At 40.7% G+C, this 18,658-nt stretch overlaps 1 protein-coding gene across 2 annotated transcripts in view; it reads right to left on the bottom strand.

Annotated features, from left to right (window-relative positions):
• Nucleotides 1-75: 75 nt before the first annotated feature.
• ap3s2 (adaptor related protein complex 3 subunit sigma 2) overlaps nt 76-18,658 on the bottom strand; it is a 26,100-nt gene continuing 7,517 nt past the window's right edge. Inside the window, exons 5-7 of one of the 2 annotated variants that reach the window (XM_078251821.1) lie at nt 18,567-18,624; nt 15,073-15,180; nt 1,528-1,617 (exon numbers count right to left, since the gene is read on the bottom strand). In XM_078251821.1, coding sequence (XP_078107947.1) covers nt 15,119-15,180; nt 18,567-18,624 — 120 coding nt within the window. In that variant the 3' untranslated portion in view covers nt 1,528-1,617; nt 15,073-15,118. Of the gene's footprint in view, nt 1,618-15,072; nt 15,181-18,566; nt 18,625-18,658 lie in introns of both variants that reach the window. The other variant, XM_078251039.1, reaches the window with a different exon arrangement.

Genomic DNA, 18,658 nt, shown 5'->3' with positions numbered 1-18,658 from the left:
ACTCAGCTTAAATACTGACAAAGTAAAAACTACAGCTTGAATGAGTTGGCACACAACAAAGCACAGCCACAGGGATTCGTATTTTCATTTTTTTGTATTTACCATGACGAAGAAAGTCTTTGACACCGACACATTTGAATGCCTTCCTAGAGAGGCTTGATAGGACGTAATGGTAAAACCAGAGTATGGCTTAAATAAATATGATTCTATCTGACCACTAAATACAACCAATAAGACACAAACAAACCTTATACAAACACTTAAAGATCCAAAAACAAAAGTTAGTCTGTTGCCTTGCTGAGCAGATGTTGGCAAGATCCTATCACAGCACATTAAAACTTGGCTCGAAACAGCATTTACATTTCCCGTACAGAGCACAATCTGCAAAAATGATATTCACAAATCACACGGACGTCAGAGACACAATATATTACAGAGAAGGAAAGATAAACTTTGACAAGAGCCAAACAGAGGAGTCTAATCCCAATCTGTAAGAACACACACACACTTGGAAGATGCATTTGAGTAATTCCAGCCCAGTCTCACGGAAGTCCGTGAAAACGTCACGTTATTTAATGTATTGATTTGTGTTCACGGGCATGTTTTTCTCGTTTTTTTTCGTGGTGGCCAGCACGAAAATGTAAAGTAATGTATTTCAATGGGAAGCATATTTCGTGATCACAGCATGACTACAGTAGGGAGTAGTATGAAAGCCCGAAAATCCGCGTATGGAGGTTGGTCGGGGAGGGGTCAAACAACACAGGACTTTCACCCCGGAGACCAGGGATCGTGGCCCGCGTGTGGCGTTTGTTTCCCCGTTGTTTACCTAATCCCAACCGTCCCGTTATTGTCGCACGTCCCCCGCGGCATCCTCCCGGCGTGTCGGGCGTCCTTATTCCCCGTTGTGTTTTTCCTAAACCCAACCTCTGAATAGATGGTTCCCATTTCGTGCTGGCCACCACAAAAAAACAAGATAAATGTGTTGTTGTACACGAATCAATAGATTAAAAATAACGTGACCATTTCATGAACTTCCGTGAAGCCAAAAGATCTTATTACAGAGAACTGTGCCGAGTCCAAAAGCTAACTCTAGACAGAAGGAAAGATAGAACGACGCTGATGAATGTCAGATTTGGAAGAGTTGTGCAGGAAAATACACACTGGGCCAACACAGTCAATTTAGGAAATGAACTGGGAAAAATTAAAATTAAAAATAAAACAGAAAGAATAGCAGAAGATACATATAAATATGCTCTTGCTGCTTTATAGAATCAACTGGAGCAATCTGTAACATGTATACAGTAGAAGTCAAAAAAGAATTCACTGCTTATCTCCCGTTCATGTGAGAAGACAGAAATGAGTAAGAGAATAAGCTGCTGTGGTTCCATAATACATATATAAAACAGTTTTCTCTGTATTAACAACATAACTGGGTGGAAGGGAACTGCATCAGTAGTACATCAGCCCTGCAGAGCTCAGCTGGAGTGCTGTTCAGAACGGGGAGAGGCTTGGCACTTTGATATTGATGTCTCCGATGTTGATGTTGCGGGGAATCTCGGGCAGGTTCATGTTCTTCACGGCAGAGACAGCGCGAGCAGGGGCTGCCGATAGACCTCCCTGGCAACACAAAATAACATGGGAAACACCTTTAAAGCCACCGTGAGTGAAATTTGTATGTGAATACAGCATCTTTGAAATGATTGGCATGCCTACTGTCAGTATTTTATGAAAGTAAAACATTTAAGAACTATACCTTACTATTGCTTTTGCGTGTTTTAGCCTACTTACAACATTAAATTAATTAAATAATTAAATTAAAGGGGTGATATAATGATTATATAGGGTATTTTACACTGTTCCTTAAGGTCGCCCCCAAGGACCACATGAGTCGCCCGCAGGCCTGTTCTCAAAATAGCACAACTCACTGGTGAGCTGCGTCTAAAATTTAACTGTATTCTGTTGCTATTCTTTTTTAATCACACTTGCATTTATATATATTTTAAAATGACTATCTTAAAAATATGTTCATTATACATGAGTTTAGATAAGTTTAGGTGAACTCTGACCTACTCTAGTTTAAAGGTCAGTATTGTGCGCGTGACAAAACCAGTGCTCGTGGAGAGTAAGCTAGCGAGCGCAGCGAAGATGGTAGCTGAATGCAGTTTCTTGCCCCAAAAACAAGGCAGAAAAAACGAAGAAAACGTATCACTTTCACAACGAATGGGAGGAGGAATTCTTTTTTTACGACTGTGAAAGAAACCTGCGTGTGTCTCATTTGCGGAGCAACGGCAAAGCGGCACAATGTGGAGAGACACACCATGCTAACTACTAGGGGTGGCACGGTTTGTGAAAAAACATCCGAACCACTCGGTCCGCTTGTCTCGGTTCGGAGCGTGTGTGTGCCGCACGGTTCAACGCATGCGCAATGTAGCCCGTCAGGTGCCCATATGTGACCTCAGACAGTGTGTTTCCCTTTCGCGCGAAAGAAGAGGTGTGGACAAGTTACCAACAAAACGTACAGCTGAAACCGTGCAAAACATTTCAGACCGTCCTGCCAACCTGTAAACATTTGAACATCAATGTACTGGAACGTTTTTTCACTCTAAAGTCGCTGAAGCGGTTGCAGTTTAGATCCTGTCGGGTCTCTGCAGCGGGCGGGGCTGCTCAGTTCGCCCCGCGACTGACGCTCGCACACACACACAAACTCACACAAACGCACACACGGTGGATGCAGGAAAAAAACGGAGATGAGACGTATACAGGAGGACCTGACAGCTATGCTCGTTATTGTAAGTGCAATGATAAGTCCAGTAAGTATCAAACCGTATGGCTGTGTGTCCCAGCCCAGGCCAGGATAGGAAATGAACTACAATGTAAACTGTTTTTATGTTTAACGTATTCTGACTTATTCAAAAGACAGAGCTTTAAGAGTTCCTCTCTTTTTCTTTTAAAGGATACATTTTTCTAAGAGCTACACTGAAGTTGGCAGTTTGATAAATGCAAGTTATTTCAATTGATATTCTGTAATATTTCAATCTTCATGTGCTAAAAAGGCACATAGGTTCCTGTAGATGGCAATACACATTCTCCTTTTTTTGTCAAATAAATGAAAAGCATGTTGAAATCATCAACGTCTTCCCTCTTGCTGTATCAACATCTCAGCTAGCTTTCCTCAGAGATGGTCCCAATAATGGGCTTAAAGTCAAGTCAAATTCAGTTTGTGCATGATTATTTAATACTGTATCCTACATTGTGGATAATTAAGCTATATATCATATGGATATATATATGGATTGGTAGCTGGAGAGATGCCAGTTCACCTCCTGGGCACAGCCAGGTGCTCTTGAGCAAGGCACCGTACCCCCCCAACTGCTCAGGGCGCTGGTCCAGCACTGCCAGCCCCCTCACTCTGACATCTCTCCATTTGTGCATGAATAGGTCCTGAGCGTGTGTGTATTTCAGGCCTGTGTGTAGTGATTTCTAACAGAGTGTAAATTGTAATTTCCCCACTGGGGATCAATAACCAGTATAAATTATTAAAATTATCAATTATTTCTGGAGTGTTAAAGATTAAAAGAAAAAATAACAAGAACCGTACAGAACCAAAAACCGTGACCCTAAAACCGTGATACGAACCCAACCGTGGGTTTTGTGAACCCTACCACCCCTACTAACCACCCACCGGGAAGTGCACTACGGGCAGAAAAAGCCCATGAGCTAAAGGCAGCTTTGGGTAAGCAACAGTCTTTTTTCACGAGGCCGGTGAAAAAGTCACAAAAAGCAACCGAACCTCGTTTAGAGCTACACATTTTCTGATCAAGAAGAAGAAGGCATTTTCAGACGGAGAAGTTGTCAATGAAGCAATGATGATAATTGCTAACACTGTACTTAAAGACGAGAAAAATGGAACCAATCTAATCTCCACTCTCTCCGACATCCAACTGGGTGCATCTACGATGGTTAGACGAGTGTCAGCTATGTCTGGTAACTTGGCCGATCAGCTGGACCGGGATCTTGCGAAGTGCAGCTGGTTGAGCGTCCAGTGCGACGAGTCCGTGGAGAGCAGCAGCACAGCTGTTAGTTTTTATTCGGATGGTGTTTGAAGATTTCTCCACAAGAGAAGAACTCCTGACACTACTGCCCTTAAAGACAACTACGAGGGGAGTTGACATTTATAACACGTTGAAGGAGTTTTTCGTGCAGAAAAAGGTACCATTGGAAAAGCTGGTAGCGGTGACTACAGACGGGGCTCCTGCTATGATCGGCCGACATACAGGTTTCATCGCTCACTGTAAAAGTGACCCAGACTTCCCAAAATTTCTGCATTACCACTGCATCATTCACCAGCAGGCGTTATGTGCAAAAGTGATCGGCTTTGGGCACGTGAGGACTCCCGTTGTAAAAATCATAAACAACATCCGCTCCAAAGCAAAACAGCACAGGGTGCTATTGGAGGAGATGTCAGCTGAACATGGTGACCTGCTGCTACACACAGAAATCCGATGGCTCAGCAGAGGACGAGTTTTACTTCGTTTTTTGTCACTTTTGGGTGAAGAGTTCAAGCAGTCCAAAGGCGAAGACGTTTCACTGCTAGAGGACACAGAGTGGACGCTTGACCTTGCATTTTTGACGGACATTACTGGGAAACTAAACGATTTGAACTGCAAGCTGCAAGGCAAAGGTAAGACTGTTGTTGATATAAGTGCTTTAAATGCATTTAAAGCCAAGATGAACATTTTCTCTGTGGATTTACAGAGAAAAAAAGGTTGAAACAGTTGGTGCTGAAAGACAATGCTTCTGCATCTGAGACATTTGACAAAGTTGCAGAAAGGTACTGTGAAGTCATAAACAGACTTGGGCAAGAGTTTGAGGTTTTGTGACCTTCATCAGCTTGAGCCATGTGTGTCGTTCATTTCCAATCCTTTCATGAATGTGGACACAACATGCTTTGCTGAGCAACTAAGTGCAACGTTCAACTTGGATGCTGGACAGGTGGAGATTGAAATCATAACATTGCAAAATGACCTCCACCTCAAAGCCTACCAGGCTGCACCAAACTTTTGGTGCCTTGTTGACACAGAGAAATACAGTGGAGTATGCACAGCAGCTATGAAGGTTGCTAGCCTGTTTGGTTCAACCTGAATCAGCGTTTTCTGACATGAACTTCATCAAGAACAAACACAGAACACGCCTCACTGATGCACATCTGAAAGACTCACTCACAGTTGCAGTGTCAAGTTACACACCAGATTACAATACACTGGTGAACAGCATGCATAACAAAGAAACAGATACCAGATGTTGTCACTGGCAACATGGCAGTGCCATGGCGAAGTTGAATTAAAATATTGAAGAATTGTGTTCAATTTAAAAGTGTGTTCATGACATGTAACAGTTATCATTTTGTTAAAAAATGCCACAGATTTGGTCATTAGTTCAAAATGTGACAAGATTTATTTAAAAAATATGTAAGTTGATTTTTCTAACATTACATAATTGATAACTTTTTGAAACATAATTCATGATTTGTTAAAAGGGTTTGTCAGTGGCTAGTGAAAATAGGACATTTTTCCTATGAAATGTAGTGATGTAAGTGATCATCTGAAAATGTAACAATTACTGAGATTAAAGTGCTGAATATTGATATGTTTCCCACCTTATTGTCATTGTTGATAATTATTGTGGAAATCATTAACGTGATCAGTGTCTTCACATAGATGAGTATCATTAATCATTATTAATAATGTATAACTAAAGGCAAACTGAGCAAATTTGTTATTTCAGAAGAGCGTATCAAACTGGTAGCCCTTCGTATGACTCAGTACCCATGAAGTAGCTCTCAGTTTCAAAAAGTTTGGTGACCCCTGCCTTAAGGTCTCCTAATAGGGGATGTAACATTGGTTGGGCTGAAAATTGCCCGAATGCTATTTTATTAGGCCCTTAACTACCCTGTGAATATGGCTCTATTTGGAACAAGAGCTTTTCTTCCAAATATGGTATGCTAATGAAGGTAGCTCATAGGTACACTTCAACTATGAGAGACAAAATGAGAAAAAAAATCCAGAAAATCACATTGTAGGATTTTTAATGAATTTATTTGCAAATTCCTCGGGAAAATAAGTATTTGGTCACCTACAAACAAACAAGATTTCTGGCTCTCACAGACCTGTAACTTCTTCTTTAAGAGGCTCCTCTGTCCTCCACTCGTTACCTGTATTAATGGCACCTCTTTGAACTTATCAGTATAAAAGACACCTGTCCACAACCTCAAACAGTCACACTCAAAACTCCACTATGGCCAAGACCAAAGAGCTGTCAAAGGACACCAGAAACACAATTGTAGACCTGCACCAGGCTGGGAAGACTGAATCTGCAATAGGTAAGCAGCTTGGTGTGAAGAAATCAACTGTGGGAGCAATTATAAGAAAATGGAAGACATACAAGACCACTAATAATCTCCCTCGATCTGGGGCTCCACGCAAGATCTCACCCCGTGGGGTCAAAATGATCACAAGAACGGTGAGCAAAAATCTCAGAACCACACTGGGGTACCTAGTGAATGACCTGCAGAGAGCTAGGACCAAAGTAACAAAGGCTACCATCAGTAACACACTACGCCGCCAGAGACTCAAATCCTGCAGTGCCAGACGTGTCCCCCTGCTTAAGCCAGTACATGTCCAGGCCCGTCTGGAGTTTGCTAGAGAGCATTTGGATGATCCAGAAGAGGATTGGGAGAATGTCATATGGTCAGATAAAACCAAAATAGAACTTTTTGGTAAAAACTCAACTCGTCGTGTTTGGAGGGGAAAGAATGCTGAGTTGCATCCAAAGAACACCATACCTACTGTGAAGCATGGGGGTGCAAACATCATGCTTTGGGGCTGTTTTTCTGCAACGGGACCAGGACGACTGATCTGTGTAAAGGAAAGAATGAATGGGGCCATGTATCGTGAGATTTTGAGTGAAAACCTCTTTCCATCAGCAAGGAATTGAAGATGAAACGTGGCTGGGTCTTTCAGCATGACAGTGATCCCAAACACACCGCCCGGGCAACAAAGGAGTGGCTTCGTAAGAAGCATTTCAAGGTCCTGGGGTGGCCTAGCCAGTCTCCAGATCTCAACCCCATAGAAAATCTTTGGAGGGAGTTGAAAGTCCGTGTTGCCCAGCGACAGCCCCAAAACATCACTGCTCTAGAGGAGATCTGCATGGAGGAATGGGCCAAAATACCAGCAACAGTGTGTGAAAACCTTGTGAAGACTTACAGAAAACGTTTGACCTCTGTCATTGCCAACAAAGGGTATATAACAAAGTATTGAGATGAACTTTTGTTATTGACCAAATACTTATTTTCCACCATAATTTGCAAATAAATTCATTAAAAATCCTACAATGTGATTTTCTGGATTTTTCTTCTCATTTTGTCTCTCATAGTTCAAGCGTACCTATGATGAAAATTACAGGCCTCTCTCATCTTTTTAAGTGGGAGAACTATTGGTGGCTGACTAAATACTTTTCTGCCCCACTGTACATTGTTTGTCTGCTATTTCGTTATTAAATTCACTTCTGAGACTTTTTTTAGCGAGAAATCAACTATATAAAGCTCAAATATGGGCCGTTTTACAAAAAGTGATGGCTAATTGAAAATTTGGTAAGACGTGTTGGACTTTAGCTAGGAGCTCCACACAGTCTGATGAGAAAGCGGCAACCTCCATACCCAGTGAAAGTCACCGTTTCCCTGAGTACTGGACTACTGGAATACTCGGGGCTGGCTGGCTGCCAGCATAACTAGAGCAGTTATATTTACAGTTTGAATTTTGTTATCCCAAGGTCTTATAAAGCTAACAATGGTGTCCAATTTCTATTTAATTAATTTTTGTGAACATTAGGGGTTTCGTTAGCTGCGACTGTCCCTTCAATCCTATGTGTACAGATTGCAGCCTAGTTAGCTTCATTTTCGGCGTAATTAGAGTATATTTACAGTTTGAATTTCGTCACGGCACTTATATAACATCTACCCCAAGGTCTTATAAAGCTAAAAATGGTCCCGATTTCAATTTAATACATTTTTGTGAATTTCAGAGGAATTCTAAGAGGAGGCAAGACAAGACAAGAGCCAGACAAGAGGCGTTTATTTCCCAGATCGTTTGTTTAAATAACTCAACACATTATAATTACACACATTATAAGATTAACTGGAACCTGTGGTAAGAGATTGCTAGCGTAACAAGCTCGCTGATCGCGCTCTCACTCACACACACTGACCATTTAGCAGGAAGAGGGGAGCTGCAGGCCCTGGAGCTCTGTCAGGGCAGCGGCGTTTGGTAGTCCATTAACCCAAAAACCGGTGACTTTGCGCGGGTACGGAGTGCCGTGGGCTGCCTGCCGTGACGGAGCTCCATCTACCTCACAGCAGGCCGGGGTCTGTGAAGGAAGGCAGGCCGGGCGGCAGCAACACAGGCAGCACCGGCCGCTGAACTCCGACACACAGTCGGACAAAATTTGCAATTAGCCATCAATTTTCGTAAAACGGCCCATATCAGTTTTGCATTCTATCACCCCTTTAAACATTCTTAACCACCCAATGTTTAAAGTATTCCAACAGATTAAAGTTATTATCAGTCTTTCCAGAATTAGCATGTTTTTTTTTTTTAACCAGGTTACCATTTATTAGTTAATGTCACTACAGTAAGAACATCAGTTTGCCTGAGAGATTATGTCGCCAACACTTGTGTTATGAAAACACCTTGTCAGTACTTACAAGCTAATTCAGAGATGTGGGACTTCAGATTTGGTTCTGAACTGCAACCTTAAAGGTCCAGTGTGTGGGAATTTCTCCCATCTAGCATTGAGATCATATATCAATCAACTCTCTCGCACCACACAGTTCAAAGTACGTATTACAGCTACGGTAGCCTTCACGCTTCAAAAAGCCGGTCTCTTGCTCTTTTCAATCTCCTTTTTCTTTTTCTGGGTGAAGAAAAACAAGACTCCTGTTCCTGAAATTTGGATTTTGAATACGTGTGGTCCTCCATGTTCCCTTCTTCAAACTTGCTGCGGCCGGGAAAAATGTGAAAGGCGGAGCAGTATGTCCTGTATGTCCCTTACGGGCTAACGTATTTCAAGATGGAGCATCAATATGGAGCGTCAACCCCAGTTCATGCGAGTGCGGAGAGAGAGGTTCAAGATGGTGTCTCAGTAACATCCTTTCCGTGTGGCTCTGCAGTGTAAGGAACAAAAATAACGTTTTGAACAACTAAACATGACTAAGTGCTGAGCAGAAGAAACCTTATTGAAAAATAACTTATCAAGATAACAACTCTCAAGAAGAACTTCTCGTACAAGTGTCTTTTTTTTTTTTTTCACTCTATTCCCGAAAAAAGGGTGCTAGCCGAGTTAAATAGTTAGCTAGTTATCCAGAAGGTTCGAGCAACTTACTAATTCAGCGTGGTCAAACTGACCTGACTTCATTTTGAGAAACTAACCCAGAAAGTGGCCTTTTTGACTTTTTTTTTTTTTATTATTCTGTTTTTTTCGAAAAACTTTTGGAGCATGGAAGAAGTGGAAGATATGCATACTGTAATGCATTCTTATGCCAAGAAATCCCAGAGTGACCAATTTGAATCAAACACTTCAACATTATCAGAGCAAACTGAGATGTGTGTGGAGCCTTCAAAGTTACCAGAAACTCCTAAACTGCGAGCAGCAAAGAAGTCCAAGTTAGGAACCAGAGACGAGAATGACTCTGAGCCTGTGTCCAACTCACTTCTGTTAACAGTAATGGAAAGAATTGAAAAAATGCAAGAAGAATCAGATGACTTCACTCTTTAGAAATAACAGTAAAAGCCAACGCCAACACCAACTCCATCAAAAGCATCACCGATGTGCTTGACTCCGTGGGAAAACAAGTCAAAGACGTGACTCATGAAGTTGTATCCCTGTAGAACAAAGTTGACATCTTAGAAAAGGAAAATGTCATTCTCCGGGACAGATGCGGCGACCTGGATACGTACAAAAGAAGATGGAACCTGCGAGTTGCTGGCATTCCTGAGCAAACTGGAGAGAATGTTAAGAATATCATCGTCGACATTTTCAGCAAGGTTTCCCCTGACATCGCTCATCATCTGGCCTACTCCGTGGACATTGTGCACAGACAAGGTCCACGCTCTGCTCAGGTGAACACTAGCCGTCGCATAATTGTGCAGTTCCTGTCAAGATCGCATAAGGACAAAATGTGGAGGGATGCTAGATCAGCAGCCATACTCAAGGAAAAGAAAATAAGGCTATATGAAGATCTGACTCAGGAGATCAAGGACATCAGAAACAAGCTGTGGCCGCTGGTTGAACAGGCGAGGAAGGAGGGCTTCAAAGGGTCCTTTGCATACATTAACGGTAAAAAAGTCACAGCTAATCATTTGTAAATGAAGGTTGTTTTACCGCTACAAGGCTGTCATTTTTGCCGGTGCTGTTGGAGATTTAATTTGGCCCACTCTTAAATGGGTAATGAAGTTATTAATATTGTCTCATAGATAACAGTCTATTTCTGTTCTTTCATATGCAAATGTCATAGGCCACTACTGTTAATCGGCAGAAAATGGCGCTTCTGTTACGTGATTTGATATCACCAACTTTATTTATTTTTTTTTTTTTACTTTAGGTACAGAAGGGGGAGTTTAAGTCGTTAAAGTATCCTAGTGTTGAAATGAATAGGTTATCTCCTGGTGCTTATGCAGCATGTATATTACTGAACAGGATGGAAAACATGCCCTTACTATTTTGACTACAGAATTTGTTCCTCTACTGCAGAGTTAGTCTGCTATTAAGTGTTCATAGAGGGAAAAATTGTACTTTTCTCTAGTTATCTGTGTTTCCTTCATAGTATTGTTCTATGTATTTGTCTTTATTGTCAATTAATGTTAGGGGTCTGAAAGATAATGTGAAATGCAAGGCTTTATTTTTGTATGCAAAGAAATACAAAGCAGGTTTTTGTTTTTTTCAAGAATGTCACTCAACTCCAAATGACTTAAGTTTTGGAAATCACAATGGGGGAACGACATATGGCTAGCACACGGATCTGAACATTCGCCTGGGGTAGGGACTTTCAAACACAACTTTAAGGGACATGTTATGGAGACCGATGCAGATGTTTCAGGTCACTTTGTCAGTATGATTATAGCCATAACACTCTCTGGAAAATAGTACACTCTTTGATACTTTGGAAGATAAAGTCTCTTACTGGTTAACCAAATATGCCAATGCTTCTTTAATCTTAGGTGGAGATTTTAATATAACCCTAAATAGCACCATAGACAGATTCCCTCCAAGGAATTCAGTATCATTCAACTCAACTCTGAAATGTTTTATGGAGAAGATTGAACTAGTTGATGTCTGGAGGAAATTGTTTCCTACTGAGCGATAATATACTTGGTCTAATAAGGACAGATCAAGACAGTCTAGAATTGATTATTGGCTGGTTTCCAGATGCGTATATGCCATTTATATGGCATATATTCCCATTTCTATAATGCTCCGTTGACTGGTCATAAAGCAATCTATCTATCAAGATCCTTGCCTGGTAGTCATATAGGCCCAAAAGCATCTTTCTGGAAATTGAATAATTCTCTTCTGAACTACGCACAGGTCAAAGAAAAAGTTAAGGATCTTATAATAACTCACTGGAACCATGCAGAAACCCAGAAAGCTTACAGGAGGAATTTGGAACTGTTAAAATATGAGCTAGGGAAGTTTTTAGGAAGTTTGGGGCTGATTTGGCTATAAAAAAAAAAAGACCAAGTGAAGGCGAGATTACTACACAACTGGCATCTCTTTGTCAAAAGGAGCCCTTATCTAAATTGGAGAGGATTGAATATATGCACTTACAAAATAAACTAGATGAATTATACATAGAAAAAGCTAAGGGTGCATACATTCGATCTAGATCCAAATGGTTAGAAGAGGGCGAGCAAAACTCAGCCTACTTTTTTAGATTGGAGAAAATTAGATTGCTTCTTGATACGATTGACAAACTAAAAATAGATGACCAGATAGTTGATAATCCCAAAGATATGTCTGCCTTTTGCCAGCATTTTTACAGCAATCTATACACATCCAAATACTGTGAAGTGACAGCTAACTCATTTATAGACTCAATCAACAATTGTAAAGTTATTTCCGCAGAGGACAGGGATGCATGTGATTATAACAGCTCCAATGTTGAGGTTCTGAAAGTTATTGATAGTCTTAAAAATAAAAGTCCAGGGTGTGATGGTATAACCTTTGAGTTCTATAAAATGTTTGATAAAGAACTGTCCCCCTTTTTGCTAAATGTTTTCTCAGAGAGCATTCGTAATGACTTTCATTTTGAAAGCTCTTGATAAATTTGGTTTTGGTCACTTTTTTTGTAAAACTATTAGAACCCTGTATAAAAATGGCAATAGTGCAGTAAAATTAAATTAAAAGGTTTAACGTGTCTCGTGGGGTTAAGCAAGGTTGCCCTATCTCACCCTAATTGTTCTTAATAGCTTCTCAACTCCTGGCTCTTCATATTTCAAACAGTGCCTAACAAGGAATCTTAATTGCGGATAGGCAGATTATAATCAGTCAACTTGTTGATAACACCACAATCTCCCTGAAGGACACCTCCCAAATTCCTCTGTTAGAATTAATACTCAGATTTCAATCAAGGAATATGCGATTATTTTTTATGCAATTCCCACTGGGATTATAATGTTGTTAAAAGGGTAATACTCCCCCACAACCACTTAGTCATCTAATCACATGAACCAATACTTCTGTGGGTGGTTTGTGCTTCTCAACATAAAATCGCAGGGAAAAATTAGAGCTTTATTCCAGTCTGACATTGTTACTATTCCCTAGGTTATTCCATACTGGAATGGTATTGTAGAGAATATTCCTTGGAAGAAAGTGTGGTCCTTACCTTTCAAATACCTTGTTACTAATAAAGTGAGAGAAATTTCACTTAAACTAATACTCAGGTTTTACCCATCAAAATCCTTCCTTAAAAGATACAAACAGGATTTAGAGTCTAACTGCTCATTTTGTAATAGCACGGAGGAAAACATGTCTTTTCTGGAACTGTCCCCATACAGTAAAATTCTGGTCCGAGTTTCTAAAATTCATTCACTCAGTATTAATCCCAGATTTTTCATTTTGCTTTAAGGATGTTTTCTTTGGTATGTTTGACTTTAAATGTTTGAATATCAAGGTAAACACTTTATTATAAATCTTTTATTTCTATATGCTAAATACCACATCCATAGGAACAAATTCAATGGTTCTAAACCATTCTTTTCTGGTTTTATGACTGAGTTTAGAAATGACATTGATTCAATTAAGTACTCAAAAAACACTAAGGCTGTAAGAACTCTGGATCTATAGGTGCTTTCCGACCAGATAGTACTTGTACTTTTTAGAGGAAAAGTACACTTCTAAGCAGTTCTAAGAACTACTCTCCCCCAAAATCTTTTTTTCCGTTTGCATTCCCACTGGCCAAGTGGCCATAGGGACTGGTAGGAGGGGTAAGGGAGTGATGCAAGCACGGCAACGGTCTTTGCCGGTGAGCTGCAGGACACGCTTGTGGAGTTTAACTCTGAAAAGACAGTTAACCACAGGTTCCCGTTAATCTTACGATGGACATGTGTTGTGATATTTAAACAAACGAACCATCAACGGTGAAATAAAAGCCTCTTATTTACGAGAGCGGTCTGAGAGACCTCCAGCTCACAGCGAGGTGTCTGAGCATGACTGGCCCAGCGACGAGCTAACGGCTGGGGCAGGCACCTGCTGGCTGTCGCCTCACTTCATGGAGCTTTCTCAACTCCGAAAACTTTGAAGCAAATTGTCAATTCGGCATCAATTTTCACAAGACTGCCTATATTCGAAATCGAAACAGTTCATTTCTCACCTAAAACGTTGTCAGAAGTGAAATTAAATGATGAATAAGATGGTGAAAATTGTTAAAAATGTCCCGTTGTTGGTTGTTGCTCTGTCTGCAAGTTTCCAAGTTGGTAGTGGGCGGGACTTATAAGTTCGACCAATCAAGTACACCTAGGAAAAGGGAAAAGGCCCTGCTCTGAAGTAGGAGCTAAAAGAGTACGCTACTGAGGCCAGAGGAACTTAAAAAATGTTCCTGTCGGAACACGACGAAAACAGTGTTCTAGGAACGTTTAGTTCTAAGAACTGCAAAAATCCCTCCGGTCGGAAAGCCCCTTATATGAGTCGTGTGTGACTTCAAAGGTTATTATAAATATTTATCTATCCATTTATTTTTTTATCTGCCTACCAGCTTGTCCACTTAGGCCTATTGTGACTGTGGCTGTACCCCTGTATGCTGTATATCTGATGTAATACTGTATGTCATTTGTTCTATGTATTTTGTATTATATTTGTCTGTAATGTTCTGTATGTATAAAAAAAAAAGTTCATGAGAGTGCAAATGTTAAGTTTCAAGCCAAAATGAATACTTGGAATTGATGGTGGTGGTAAATATTCATGAAAAAGGACAAGTTTGTGAATGGGCAACACAGATTTTGAGAATGATCAACTACTAAACACGTTACACACTGGACCTTTAAAAGGAACAGTCATTTTGTGTCGTTTTTACGCTTCAGTTTTTGTACAGATTAAACAACTGTGATACGTGTAAATTAGTGAGCTTTAGAGGTGCTGATAGGGGGATTTCATAACGTTTGGACACAGCCGTAACTGTTTCCTCCTGTTTCCAGTATTTATGCTAAGCTAAGGTAACTCATGTCCAGGTTTTAGCATCATATTTAATGTACAAACATGAGTGGTATTAATCCTCTCACCCATCTAAAGAAAGTAAGCATATTTCCCAACACGTCGTACTATTCCTTTAATTTAAGAAGTAATTAAATCCAGGTTTTCTTTTGCTAACATTTATGTTGCACTTTTGTTTGTTTTCAGTGTTTCATTTTCCATCAACATACTGGCAGCCTATTCTCAAATTCCAGGTACATTGTAGGAGCCTCCAACAGGTGCTTGAATGCTACCCAGGCGCCCAGCATGGTCCTTTAATGTAGCTAAGAGACTGACCTCTGACTTCTCCATGCGGTTCTGCACTTCGACCTGGGCTACGATCTCATTCATGTTGGTCTCCAACACCATGCCTCCCATCACCACCTCCTGCAAGATATAATGGACCTGCAGACAGACACAGCATCATTTCAGTCATTAGAAGACATCTCTTTGCATGCTTGCTGTGACTTCTGAATTATCTGCCAAATGCAACAGAACATTTTGAATGACGTCAGATAGAAAGTTCAATAATAAAAACTGGATTACATCACATTTGGCTCCTCCAGATGGCAGCCAGATGAAGGTGTTTAAAGCAGTGTTAAGTTCAGTACTTGCAACCCTGCTCATTTGCGTTTCTTTATACCAAATCATACAGAAGACATGCAAGAGAGAGGTACACAATCTAATGCTGGAGAGTTCAGTCCTCTCTGGAATGTAATGTCACTCCTAAATTGAGATTTATGAATTACTGTGGGCAGAAAATAATAGAGACTGTCTTTTATTGCAGAACAACTCTGAAGTTAAAGATGACAAACTAGAAACAGTCATGCATGGAACAGCTTTGAAACCAGTAAGGTTCAGCATTTATTAGGTAACTTGAATATGTTTTGTCATATTTGCTGAAACTGTCACTATATCTTGACAGTAAGACATAGTAGATATAGTGACAGTTTCAGCAAATATAGCAAAAAGTTATATATGAAAGTTACCAACTGTAGCTTTAAGCTATATTCCTAAATGTTCTCCATGCAAAAGAAATGCACTTTATCAGTAATAGCTGAATGAAATCACAGGAGGAAAATAAATTAAAACAGCCTTAATCTGTAATGTATTAATCTGTCCATGTCCAACCCATAATACTAGGTCTGTTTAACCCTGCATGCGTCTATAAATTAGAATTTTTACGATGCTATGCAGGACAGTGTTCTCCAGGTAGGAAAGCCTTCTGAGAGCAAAAGGTTTTCTTCTAGTAGAAATATTTCCAAGTTACATCTTGGGAACATTCCTCAGGCCAAACCCCAGTGCACCACATGACATCAATTTCCTGCTGGGAAAATTCAATCAAGATGGCCATAGTTGTGTGTGATTAGTCTCCAGCAACACGTCTAGCTCAGATCCAGGCAGGAACAGGAAGCCTTGTTGTAGTCTTCTAAATGAGCATGCACACAGTTCAAATGTAATTCCTTAAAACTACCATCTGATAAAACATTTACAAGAAGAAACCCTGATGGGTTTTCCCCAATCATCCCTTTCAAAACAAAATGCTGCACTGACGATTCTCTCACTTCTGAGAGGACAATGTCAAGAGGAGGAGGAATTTCAAAGCTGTAGAATTACTTTTTCAAAAGCTACTGTAAAGTGTGAGGAGCCCACTTTGATGAACAGCATTACTAAAAATGCTGCTGGGTCCACACACCACAAGGAACTGGATACATTACAACCACACAGCTGTTCCTGCTAAGCAGATGGCTGTGTAGAAAACATGCCTACACACGACTACACTATGCATTACCTCGGGGTAATGTCTCTCTACAGTTTGTTCCCCTCCTTTGAACCTTTTATTGAATATGAAAAACAAAACCATTAATAACAAACTGTATCAAAGTTGGCACACATACAGTAATTATAATGGAGTAAACAGGAGGGTTTTTGATGAAAATAACAGACTTGGTGTGCATGGCCCTAATGTTCCCGTAGTCTTAAGAGCCATCGACAACAAGACCGATAAATAGATAGTTGAGAGATTGGCATGGGGTACTTTCCATAAGATCATCTCTCAATGCAAATCAAACCAGCTATTAGGCTATCTGAAATACAACCATACCATTCTCTAGGTATGGTGAAGGGGAGGTGATGATGTGGGGGGGGCTATTTTAATTCCAAAGGCCAAGGGAACTTTATCAGGATGCATAGTATCCTCCAGGGGAGCCTTTTCTATTATGGTGGCCTGCAAGTGTTTTTGCTACTGTTGGTGCCTCGGGGTTGTGCTCAGAGGCAGACCAGTAGCTTTGACTTTAGCTGCTGACACACCAACCAGACGGCCGACCCTCGGCAGAAAAGCCAGCGTGACTGATCAGTCTCCCCGAGTTGGTCCAAAAAGTTCTTCAGAACACACCGAAGAGATGAGACGTAATATGTCTCCATAACAGCAGGCGGTGCTAATCTGTATTGTCACCCAAAAATGAAAACCGGCAGCGTGTCACGTGGCCAGAGTGTCATGGCGGCTCGTTAAGAATACGATCTCATGTTGGACTAAAATAGTTCACTGTGACATGTTTCTGGAAACATTTGAAGAGAGAAATAGGCCATGCAGCTGCTGAATCTGTCTTCATTTCAGATCAACAAAGGTCAGTTTAAAAGATTTTCATCAGATTCTGAGAGACTCTAGTCACGCTCATTCCGCTCCCCGTTTCCTGGTTAGCTCTCCACCAATCAGATGGGTCATTTGAGTCCGACTGCCGGCAGTGCCCACCCCGCCGATTATACATGTCAAATTGGCCAAAAATGAAGGAGGACGGCCCCTCGGATGGACGACGGCACGGGACACACCGAACAGACTCAAGTCACTGACCTCCCAGACTGTCCAACGGCCGATTATTGGCTCTGTGTGTCCGGGCCTTTAGACAAAGATTTGCAGCACAGAATGACCTGCTGAATAAAAAATATTTTTTTATATTATAATTATTATTATTATTTTTTATATATATATAATTTCATGGATCCAGGATACTATGCATCCTGATAAAGTTCCCTTGGCCTTTGGAATTAAAATACACCCCCCCATCATCACATACCCTTCACCATACCCCCCAAATCATCACATCCCCTTCACCATACCCCCCATCATCACATACCCCTTCACCATACCCCCACATCATCACATACCCTTCACCATACCCCCCATCATCACATACCCTTCACCATACCTAGAAATTGGCATGGGGTACTTTCCATAAAATCATCTCTCAATGCAAATCAAACCAGCTATTAGGCTAACTGAAATATAACCATGTCATTCTCTAGGTATGGTGAAGGGTATGTGATGATGTGGGGGGGGCTATTTTAATTCCAAAGGCCAAGGGAACTTTATCAGGATGCATAGTATCCTGGATCCATGAAATAACTGGCCTTTCAAAATAAAAGTCTGCCTGCCTCTATGGGAATTTAACATAGGGGTGTACTGACTTATGCCACCTGTATTTTAAGGACGAACATTTATTTATTTATCCACAATACATTATATATATATATATATACCCATGCTAAAGTTGACTAAAAAGAGGAATAAAAAAATCATCTTTAGGAAATTGATCTAAATGCCTTAATTAAAAAAATGAGGAAAAATCCAACCTTTAAGGACACCAATTTTCTTTGTGAATGAATACATAATTAACAGTGACTGAAGTAAATTGCTGTTGAACGACAAAAACAACCACCAGATGGGAAAAGGACATTTACAATAACTTCAAATGCACCACGAGGCTGTAGTTTACCAGTTTCATTGAACGCACCGTCTGTGTTGTTTCTCCGACGGCAGCTGCAGATTGTTACATCCCGGTGTTGAATCCTCTACAGCAAAACACAGTCACACTTTACACCGTTT

This window comes from Sander vitreus, chromosome 1 (genome assembly GCF_031162955.1).
Source record: "Sander vitreus isolate 19-12246 chromosome 1, sanVit1, whole genome shotgun sequence".
Taxonomy (NCBI): Eukaryota; Metazoa; Chordata; class Actinopteri; order Perciformes; family Percidae; genus Sander; species Sander vitreus.
This window is presented reverse-complemented; position numbering and strand designations above follow the sequence as displayed.